The following is a 10,514-nucleotide window of genomic DNA, read 5'->3' on the forward strand; positions in this document are numbered from 1 at the left end:
TAATTAATTAAAATTGTAATTACAAATGTTACTCAATCAAAAATGCTAAACGTAGGTGGGCGCTCAAGAAATAGCTTTTATTGATTAGGGCTTTGATTTTTATTATATTTTATTTCAGTTCTTTCATTTAATTTCATGACTACAGCTTTGTCATCGAATCACAATTTCCCCCCCAAGGTTCTGTTGGCGATAGGTATTTTAGTATTTACTCAATCTACCTCCCAAAACACTAAACTATGTAAGTTTTTTCACATTTCCTCGAGTGGTGTTAATCCCAATAACTCCATGCCTGTGCAAAGAACTTTTTGAACGTTATTAAAGAGGAGTATTCGCTGGAGCCGCTTTTGTATATCGGGTTCATGTTTGATGTGCAACACTTTCAGTGCAAGGTTTGTCGATTTACTAAAAATAAAATTAAGTATATAATTTGGATTTACTTATTTCATACAGTAGCATACTTACCATAATCGAAATAGATAAGCCACAAGAATACACGCCTCGGCTGCTTCTTGAGCTTGATGACAGACTGGTTCAAAATTGGCTAGCTGGCAAATTATTTCGCTAGCCTCAGCTTCCGGTAAATACTGAACTGCACAATTAATGGAGTTTACATCCACATCCGATGCTTGGGCACGTATAAGACTAACCAGTCTACAATGAGTATACTGTAGCTTGATACCGGAGTCTCCGTCCATTTGTAGAATTTTTGACCATTCGAATTGGTAATCCTTCATACGTCGTTGTTTCAAATCATTAATAATAACTGCACTTGCTCCCAGTATATCGCAAACATCTGAATTGTGAATCGCGTTCGCTCTAGTGTTTGGAGATTCCTTCTGTTTCTCCAGTACTAATTCTTGGGCCTCATGTAGAATATCTTTTAAAAATACCACCTGCCCTCGTCGCGTACTCATACCGTGAATTCGTCCAAATTTTATGTGTTCAATATCGTTTGCGTAAGGAAGTTCGAACGCATGTGCTATTCCGCTTAATGATACAAAATGATCGTTTTGTCCATTTTCGACTACGTACAAACATTTTTCGAAGCTATATCGAACGTGACGATCCATGAGTGCAGCAACATCCCTTAAAATGTACATTCCTGTTCCATCGCTTTTCACCAATGGCACGGTACGATTTTTAAGCTGAATCACCAGGCGTCCATCGAGTTGCTCGTGCAGGATGCCTCGGTCTTTCATCGCATTTAAAACGTGCGATATCTTATTCATACTATACGACGATTCCCACTCATAGCTGCTGAAACGAACTCCTAGCCTTCGATATAGATCTTCAAGCTCTTTTACGGTATATGCGCGATACTCTTGCCAGTTCTGCATCTCTTCTGTTGTTCCGTGTTCCATGCTAGCAAATATATCCATGGCAGCGGTGTGCATTTTTGGGTCATCACGGGCTACATTATACGCATGAACGTAAGCGTCGTATAGGCACTTGATAGGATTTTTGTTGATTTCGTTCAATGAAAGAGCCTTTAAGTGAACTCCCAGAGCTAAATATCCAAACTGTGTGCCCCAATCTCCAAGGTAGTTCAGGCGAACTACACGATTTCCGAGATGTTCGTTAATGTTTGATATAAAATTCCCAATTATAGTTGAACGTAGATGACCAGCGTGGAATGGTTTAGCTATGTTCGGAGAACTGAATTCCACCACGATCGTGTTACTAGGCGGGTTTTCTTTGGAGCACGGGCTATTTGTTAGAGCTTGCGAAATAAATGTGTCTTTGTTGAGCACACATTTCAGCCATCGTTTTCCCGCCGTGGTTTGAATCGTTGCCTCATCACAGTTTTCGTCTTGTTTTAAAATTTTACAAAACTCTCGTGTATTGGATGAATCTTGTTGAAATGCTTCACCTAAATGATGGAGTGGTACGTGCAGCTCTGGAGTTTGGGTTGTCTTTTGGAAAGTAAACTTGAGTGCCGACACCGGCAAAGGAACATTCAGGTCACGTAATCGGCCTGCCTTGAATAGAGTCAAAGAACGAGTTTGAAGTAAGTCTCATTAGCCCGGTGAAAAGGGTTGAATCGCGCAACATTTTTAATACTCACCTTTTCTGTAAGCAGCTTTCTGTAAAAATAAGCCATAGCCATTAAAGCCTCTCGTTGAGCTTGAGAGCGGGCCGTAACGCCGAAAACATACCAAATGTAAACATTCCGATGAATAACTGTTATACTCACAGTTGTCATCTGATCAGCTGGTTGCATTAGCCCAAGGTTTGTAGAAACGATTAATATTGTTGTGGTCACACAAAAACCACATTTTTGCTCATATTCCTGTACAAATAGGCTAATTTCTTAGAGATTTTCATGCATGGTTATGTTGATGCTCCCATAAAATCCATTGAAATATAGGCAAAATAATATATTTCATATCTTTCGGACCTGTTCTACAGCTTGACAACCGCAACGCAAGTGCAACGTTGTCCTTTCTACTCATTTGTGGCAAGAAGTCGACCCATCCTCATAACCGTACTTGTCGTTTTCGTTTTTTATCTTTAAAATAAAGAATGAAAAGAACAAATTAGATTGAAAAATACTGAGTACACGACGGGCGGCGCTAGTACGTATGCGTGCGTGCATTGCTTTGCGGGTAACTAGTGGACAAAATTTCTACTCCGTCGGATTCTCGTGGCAACACTTATCTTGCACCCTGCGGAATTCTTGCATCTTCGCCCGAGTGAGCTGAGAAACCGTGTTCACATTTTATTGCATTGGCATTTCGTTCGCAAACCGAATCGAATCCAACGAGAAGAAGAATATAGAACAGATTGTTGATTCGCTTTTACCGTGAACATTACGAAACTAATACGCCAGCCACGCCAGTACGTCCTACGGCCGCGTTACAATAAATTCATGATAAGTTGTAATTGAAATGTTTTGGAAGAAGAAAGCAAATTGACGAGAATTTTTTTGCCTAAAAATTCCGTGGCAGTGCAGGTGTGCGCTTGTGCTAGTGTGTGTATGTATGTGTGAGTCATTACGTGTGTCATAATTTCGGGTGCGTGAACATCGAGAGCAGTAGTGTCGCTGAACTATCAAAGTTTGGAAAAAGGGCACAGTGTAAGGTGAATTGTTCTTTAACAGGAGAAAAGCACGAAAGTGAAAAAAACATCCAGTTCTAGAAAAGTGCTTATTGAAGGGGACAGCGACTGGGCGTTGATTCAGCGGGGAAGCTAAAAAGGATATCGTAGTCAACATGGCTGGCCAAACGATCAATGACAGGTTGTTGGCTGCACGGCACAGTCTTGCTGGACAAGGGCTGGCCAAATCCGTGTGCAAAGCGACCACAGAGGAAATGATTGGCCCCAAGAAAAAGCATCTCGATTGTAAGTGTTGACATCGTGATCTAGAGTAATGACGAATCTTGTATCTGCTGGCAATCAGACGATAGCGAACGGTCAGTGAGAGCAGTTTCTGGGGGCTGGGGAGTGGGGATACCCTTGGCCTCGATGAATTTGGATTTGTCTTATTGACATTTGGTGCCCCCAAATTTTATGTTCGCTTTTCGCACTACGCGGTCGAATATCATTGACAAACTCGGAACGATGCTCCAGCATGGACGTCCTGCCCGTGGCTGACAAGTCCTTGCGTAAGGGGCACGCTGTACGCCAGCGCAACATCAAGTGCAAGAATATAAAATAATCTTTTTTCTTTTGCCTCGCTAGAGACTTTGATTGTAAATACGTTTTGTGATACTTATGTAAAAAGCCACTGCTCGCTAGCGATTGTTGGAAGAACACAATCATGAAAAGAAATGAGAAACAGAATACAAAAAGATAGTGAGTTATTGCTAGTAACGAGCCTGGCACTGGTATCCTCCCTCTGAACGATAACGATACATGGAAACCACATGCATATGTTGACTGCCCACTCTTAATGTCCCAAACGACAAGAACATTTCTTTTGCTTTATCGCCGCATGCTGCTTTAACTCTCTTGATAGTGCTTCTTTCCAATGATTGCTACCATGGGCAATGTCAGATACAGGATTCGTCGCCCACATCCATTTAGTTAGAACCAAACAACTGGCTGACAAAGCATCTCATAAACTTTCGTATGTATTTTTTTAAAGATTTGGTACATTGCACCAACGAACCGAACGTTTCGATTCCGCACCTGGCCACGTTACTAATCGAACGGTCGCAGAATGCCAACTGGGTCGTGGTATACAAGGCACTTATCACAACCCATCATATGCTGGCCTATGGCAATGAGGTAAAATACTATCGAAAATTTGCGTCGAACATTCGTAGTAATTTAGTTTTAACTTGCATCTTCTGATTTTAGCGATTTATACAATATCTGGCGTCTAGTAACTCGTCATTCCAGCTGAACAATTTCCTCGACAAGGGTGGCGTGCAAGGTAGATATCATTGTAGAGGACCCGTCAGAGCGTACATAAAACATTCCGCAGACCAGACAAATTACCCAACAACATTATACTAAAATCAATTACTTACACAAATTCTAACCGAAACTGACCTTTACCGATCAGAATACAATATGGAACACTTTTCGTGAGGTCCCATTCTCGCTGCTTATGTAGAGCAACATTAGCAACGTCGAACTAACAAATGCCTTAAACCATTTCTTTTTTTTTCTCTACCGACTAACCATCTCTCTACCTTCAAATTGTCATTCGCGAAAAATTGTAGGTGTCGTTGGCGCTCGAATGGGTAAGTAGTTGTTCCTCTTTCATATTTTTTCGTCGTTTGATAGTCATGGCTACTAAATAAAATGTGTGCTAAAGACGATTTGTCTTTTTAAATGAAGAATAGGCACCATTGTTTAACAACTTTCCCCAATATCTCTTTTCATTCTTATTCTAAATAACATTAAACTAACATTCGGTGATGTATATAAGACGGATGTTGTGAGTAGCCTTTTTATGATTTGATTATCTTTAAGCTAAATTTTGTGTATCATTAGGAATGGGAAGTAATGTACACAGCTTGAAATGTTAAGCTTGCAATGTGTTTATTGAATTCAATTGTTCAAAGTTTTTCTATTGGTATTTTGTTTTTTTTTTCTCGATTGTTTAGCCTTCATACATCGATGTGATTTATTTGGCAGAAATCATTCCAAACTCGTTAATTTTTTCAGGCTACGATATGTCTCCGTTCATACGACGGTACGCTAAATATTTGAACGAAAAGGCGCTGTCGTACCGTACCGTGGCGTTCGATTTTTGCAAAATGAAACGTGGCAAGGAAGAGGGCTCGCTGCGCATGATGCACGCCGAAAAACTACTGAAGACCTTACCCATACTGCAGGCTCAGCTGGATTCGTTGCTCGAGTTTGACTGTACAGCAAACGATCTCACGAACGGTAAGAAGCAGCGTTGGAGGATGACAAGAAAGATGCACCTAAAATTGGAGGCTCACTATCGGTTTCCGTTGTTTTGTTCAATTTTTCCTTTTCTTTATTTTAATAACCGGCTAACGATAGGAGTTATCAACATGTGCTTCTTGTTGCTATTCCGCGATTTGATACGGCTGTTTGCTTGCTACAACGATGGCATTATTAATCTGTTGGAAAAGTATTTCGACATGAACAAAAAGCAATGCCGCGATGCACTGGATCTGTACAAAAAGTTTCTAACTCGTATGGATCGCGTCGGAGAGTTCCTTAAGGTGGCGGAGGTGAGTTTTGGTTCCTCGAACTTGGTTGACTCTCTCATCAATGTATTGACACGGCAATCTTTACAGAATGTGGGCATTGATAAGGGCGATTTGCCCGACTTGACCAAAGCCCCAAGTTCGTTGCTGGACGCACTTGAGCAACATTTGCTAGCGCTGGAGGGCAAAAAGGGATCCGCAGCAAATACCCCAACTCAAACGGCAAGGTAAACGTGGCGGAATGTTTAGCATTCTACATGATGCTTCTCTCTGCGTATAGCAGATAGCTAAATAACTAGCCACATTTGCTTGTCTCTTTCGTACAGCAATCAAAAGAATGTCAAAAGTGGCGTTAATGCTCTCGCTTCCACCAGTTCCTCGTTTGGAACGGTTGCAGAATCGAGTAAATTTGATAGCCCTACCAACGGCATGATCGACGAAAGCTTAAAGGCACAAGCCCTTGCCGAGGAAGAAGCTGCGATGAATCAGTACAAGGTAAGATTGTGGAACGCTCTCAAACTGCTCTCATGCTCTAAAACCTCTGATCTTGTATTAAAAACTAATTCCAGTCGAAAGTTTCTTCGCCGACCACGGCGACAGCAATAACCAATCCGTTCCTGTCGTCGCCCACCGCTAGTCAAAATAATATCGTCGACTTGTTCGAAGCTCCGAAGCCAGCACTGGATCCACAAGCAGTAGCTGGTGCGTCCCGCGCTTCCGATGATCTGCTACAGCTGGGCAATCCATTTGCGGATGTTTTTGCCACACCGGCACCAACCGTGACTAGCGCGGTCCCGGTCGGATCGGTCAATGCGTTTGGTGCCAACAATTGGATGGGCAATGGAGGTAAACTGATGTTTTATATTTCAAAAAGGGCAGCGCTTACAAGTAAATGTCGCTTTTATCAAAGGATTCAATGGAGCTATGGCTGGTGCACCAGCTGCTGGAATGACGTCTGCTGGGCAAGCAGTTACAGCAGGTGACACATTCGTGTCGGATAACAATTTTACGTCCGTTTTCGGGGGATTGGAACAAAATGGTAAGTTATATTGCATTGAGGGTGGTGGGTACACACGCAAATCGACCTGTTACATTTCGTCTCTCACCGTAGGAGCCAGTGCGCCACCTGCGGCAACCACCCAGCCTGGAAAAGTATTGACCGGAGACTTGGATAGCTCACTCGCATCGTTAGCTGAAAGTTTGACTATAAACAAGTCAAACTGTGGAAAGTGAGTTTTCTAGATCGTATACATCCTTCGAAAGAAGATCGCTTATTCTATGTTCCCATCCTTTTCAAGGAACATACAATGGAGCTCCCCGAAAACATCGGCCAAAACTGGCTCCGCTGGATGGTCCCCACAGCCACAACCGGCTACCAATCAGACCGGCTACAAACCAATGGTAAACAAATAACGTAGTCCAACAGCTGACCGTACTAGCTTATCTAACCTCTTGTAACATGATTTTCCACTATCATTAACTCAGACTGACAATTGAAAGTTGGTTAGTAATCTGCTAGTCATTAATAATATCTCCCCGTACGTTTTACATTACCCAAGCATACTTGTAAATTACGTAATTTGTGAAAGAGAAGAAAATCCCCTTAGTTTCGATTTTTAATTTTCTAACTCAAGTGTATTTACATTCACGGCGTGCGAACACTGCATCTTTTTCCCCGACAAATAGTACGACAAATCAATGACATGAAGCCTTTGGATTTTTTTCTATTTGAGACAGATGTAAATAAGACAAATAAAGCATAAGTTAGTCAACATTCCCATACAGTAGCGTATGATAGGAAACGTTTGCTTCTACAACTGCATTTTCTTCAGAATTCTTGCTATTTAATCTGTAGGATGTTGTAGCTTTTCCATAGACTTTGCTAAATGGTGTCTTGATCAATTGTGCTAACTTACGAACGCATGCTTTTCACGGACCTATGTTAAAACAATAAGTTGTTTGTTTGACAATGTAAATACTTTGTCCATAGATATTGTATCATTTGTTTCCTTTTAATCAATTTGTAACTTATTTAATTCTGTTTTTATTTCATTCTTGTTTTTTTTTCTTCTTTTTTCGGTGGATTTGTGTTCCTCTTTCCTGTTCCTTTTTTAAAACTTCTTTATTTGTTTGATACATGACATGTGCTTCACCCACGGCAAACCCTTTTGGCCGCTAAATGTGCGATTTGTGTGTATTCGGATGTATGTACGCACACTTCTCTTGCGATATATCAAATTCGTAAACCTTATTTTTTGATATATGGTTTGCTTGCATTTGGGTTGTATGTTTTGTCCTATTTACATTCGGGTGAAAATTGGGTTCGCTGTGGCAGGCACAAGGTATGGCCGTTTTTCCAGTTCCTAGCACAATACATCCCAGCACGCACACTCCCCTTCCTGTAGTGCCAGCATATTTTATTCAGGTAAGCCTCTTTCAATGTTTTTTTTCTTAATTCAACCATTTTCGTATAGTTGTTTGATGTGTGTTTTACCCAAATAGAAGCTAATAAATTGAATGTATTAAATTCGTTCACTTGAAAATGTGACTCTGTTCCAACGGTATATTCATGCTTGCTTGTTGAGATATCATAGTAGAATATTGCTAAAATTAATGCGTTGACCGATATTACTTTCAATCAGGCAACAAATCATGTTAAAGCTATGTGTATTCCGCTTCTAAATCAATGTTTACTTTCAACATCTATCAGTCAACAAGTGATGATTTTTTGCTTTCTTCCGATGTCCTGCTTAACTGGCACATTTTATAATAGAATCAAAATTTGCTTAAAAATTCCAGCCAAGGACAGCCGTAGCTAGAAAAATCTTTTCAAATGAACGTGTGATTGTTGAAATGAAATGATTCCATTCTTATTGTGTGTACAATTTGAGTCGAGTTTGTGGGACTGTGGGACCAGACCTAAAAAAGAGGCCTTAACATCAAAGATTTCTGATTTGCTATTCCTTTTGTCCATTCGCAGCAAGGAATGACCCAGATTAGGCCAATGATGGGTGCTACAATGGCAGGCGCCCCGCCGGTGATTGCTCCCGGAATGATACCTACCGGCATTCCGCCTCAGCAATCGGCCCTACCTAGTCAACAGGGGATGCATATGCAACCGGCGATGCAACAATCAGTTCCAGTAATACCTGGCAGTATGACAGGAGCCGGAAACGTTCAGCTGGATCCTTTCGGGGCGCTCTAAATATACACCTACTCACGATAAACGCTCATCCAATTTCCCCAGAACCACGCGGAGGGGTTCATATGAAGAAAAAAAACACCTTAAAATGCCAGAGCTAATAAGGACACTGTTACGAAAGTTTACTATGAAGTGTAATGAAAAAATAAGTAGTATATCATACAAATAATACACTGTTGCAATAAGAGAGGAGGTACGCGAACGCTAGAGAATTTAAAGCACGTTTGTTTTACATAATTCTTATCTAGAAGTTCGTGTGTAAAAAAAACCCTTCAAAAACACTTTGTCGTTTGTGCAGTTTCTGTGTATAAAGTAATTATCATTGTACAATGTCGAAGCGGAATGGGTTTAAAAAACGTAAGAAAACACGAAACAAAAACAAACAAACATGAAACTGCACAGCCTTGCTGAACGACACATTCAGATGCTTGTACACCAAACGTTAAACTAAAACGTTTTGGAGCAGAAAAGAGCCTAATGCTGACAACAATTTTTGGTGCGTTTTCCTTGTTTCGACATTTTGCAATTAATAGCTTAGTTTACAACCATTTGGTTATTCGTGGAGACGTTGCAAAATGAACATGCATTCCAAATTGCCGTCTATGAATATGTATGGAGAAATTAATCGTCTGTTTGTTCTTCATTGTGAAAAATTAGTTATACATTGTACCCTATGCTGGCATAAAAAGTATCCGCCTGCGCTTCTATAGCTTCTAACCATTCCAGTACTGGATGTACTTTATTACGTTTTGTGGCCTCTATTGACATGTGATCAATCAGGAAATGTGACGGATGCGCGCAAATTTTGTATGAAAATATGTTAAAACCTTGCCTTCCCCCGTAAATTGATGAAAGGAAAAAAGATAATGTTGTTTATGTTTGGTAAATAAGCGTCTGCTCTGCATGTTACAATAGAAAACAAAATTACTCAATAACGATAACAATAACGAATGTAAATGATGTTAGAAAAAATCGATTATAAGAATGAAGGGTACATAAACAGGCAAATCTTTCTGTAGTAGGTAGCCTTGCTTAGCAGTGCAGTACATGTATTGGCAGTTGTCGCTTTTGTTGCAGTATTAGCTGCTCTTTCCTTCAACTCTATATATCAACACATAACGGCACCTGTAGCACTTTGTTATTCAGATGATATGAATATAGTGATGTTTTGAAATCAGGCGCTAGCACTAAGAGTGGCAGGACGTTCGTTCCATTTGCTTCAATCGTTCCGTACTACTACACTGCAAAACACTGTGCAACACGTCTCTTACCTAACTGTCTGTTAAAACCCCTAAATATGTCTTGTGTATCCGCAAATTCAAAGAAGTGCAAATATCGTAGTAGAAAATAACATAGGAATGGAGTAGGAAATCTTACATTAGAAGTGGCAACGCTGAAAGGACTATCATGAGGCAAGAGCTCCGCATTCATGTATTTATAAATAAAAATTGTAGTAATATTATTCATATTGTACACATAACTGTATTTCCTGCTGCACCTTGTGCAGGCGAGGACCGCAAGCTAAGCTAAACGTTGAGCAAATACATACATAAAGAAGGAATCATACTTCAAACTACTGTGAAGAAAAGCTTAATAAGTCCTAAATACTTAGAACATAGCGTGTTGTGTTTTCTCCCTTGTAATGCCGATGCTGCTTCAAGGACGATTATTTTATGAGA

At 40.4% G+C, this 10,514-nt stretch overlaps 2 protein-coding genes across 2 annotated transcripts; one reads left to right on the plus strand and one right to left on the minus strand.

Moving 5' to 3' along the window:
- Window positions 1–61: 61 nt before the first annotated feature.
- LOC131263213 (probable arginine--tRNA ligase, mitochondrial) lies at window positions 62–2,174 on the minus strand. Its single transcript, XM_058265379.1, has 3 exons — window positions 2,066–2,174; window positions 463–1,979; window positions 62–402 (listed from the first exon to the last, which is right to left on the minus strand). Exons 1-3 carry the CDS (start codon window positions 2,105–2,107, stop codon window positions 249–251), a joined length of 1,713 nt encoding a protein of 570 aa, XP_058121362.1. The 5' UTR covers window positions 2,108–2,174; the 3' UTR covers window positions 62–248.
- A 393-nt stretch (window positions 2,175–2,567) lies between these two features.
- LOC131267717 (phosphatidylinositol-binding clathrin assembly protein LAP) lies at window positions 2,568–8,993 on the plus strand. Its single transcript, XM_058270658.1, has 14 exons — window positions 2,568–3,342; window positions 4,088–4,230; window positions 4,303–4,378; window positions 4,671–4,691; window positions 5,119–5,343; window positions 5,464–5,657; window positions 5,724–5,860; window positions 5,960–6,128; window positions 6,203–6,479; window positions 6,544–6,672; window positions 6,745–6,862; window positions 6,932–7,034; window positions 7,969–8,058; window positions 8,614–8,993. Exons 1-14 carry the CDS (start codon window positions 3,213–3,215, stop codon window positions 8,836–8,838), a joined length of 2,037 nt encoding a protein of 678 aa, XP_058126641.1. The 5' UTR covers window positions 2,568–3,212; the 3' UTR covers window positions 8,839–8,993.
- Window positions 8,994–10,514: the final 1,521 nt, after the last annotated feature.

The sequence above is a fragment of the Anopheles coustani genome, chromosome 2 (genome assembly GCF_943734705.1).
Source record: "Anopheles coustani chromosome 2, idAnoCousDA_361_x.2, whole genome shotgun sequence".
Taxonomy (NCBI): domain Eukaryota; kingdom Metazoa; phylum Arthropoda; class Insecta; order Diptera; family Culicidae; genus Anopheles; species Anopheles coustani.

What these genes read in the sequence shown, in the direction of transcription:
- LOC131263213 (XM_058265379.1), bottom strand. Translation starts at nt 2,107, where the DNA reads ATGGCTATGGCTTATTTTTACAGAAAGCTGCTTACAGAAAAG. An exon ending in GAAAGCTGCTTACAGAAAAG is followed by an intron (nt 1,980 to 2,065) that starts GTGAGTATTAAA and finishes ACTCTATTCAAG; the next exon opens with GCAGGCCGATTACGTGACCT. An exon ending in GCTTATCTATTTCGATTATG is followed by an intron (nt 403 to 462) that starts GTAAGTATGCTA and finishes TTTTATTTTTAG; the next exon opens with TAAATCGACAAACCTTGCAC.
- LOC131267717 (XM_058270658.1), top strand. Translation starts at nt 3,213, where the DNA reads ATGGCTGGCCAAACGATCAATGACAGGTTGTTGGCTGCACGGCACAGT. An exon ending in CGACAAGGGTGGCGTGCAAG is followed by an intron (nt 4,379 to 4,670) that starts GTAGATATCATT and finishes GAAAAATTGTAG; the next exon opens with GTGTCGTTGGCGCTCGAATG. An exon ending in ACCCCAACTCAAACGGCAAG is followed by an intron (nt 5,861 to 5,959) that starts GTAAACGTGGCG and finishes TCTTTCGTACAG; the next exon opens with CAATCAAAAGAATGTCAAAA.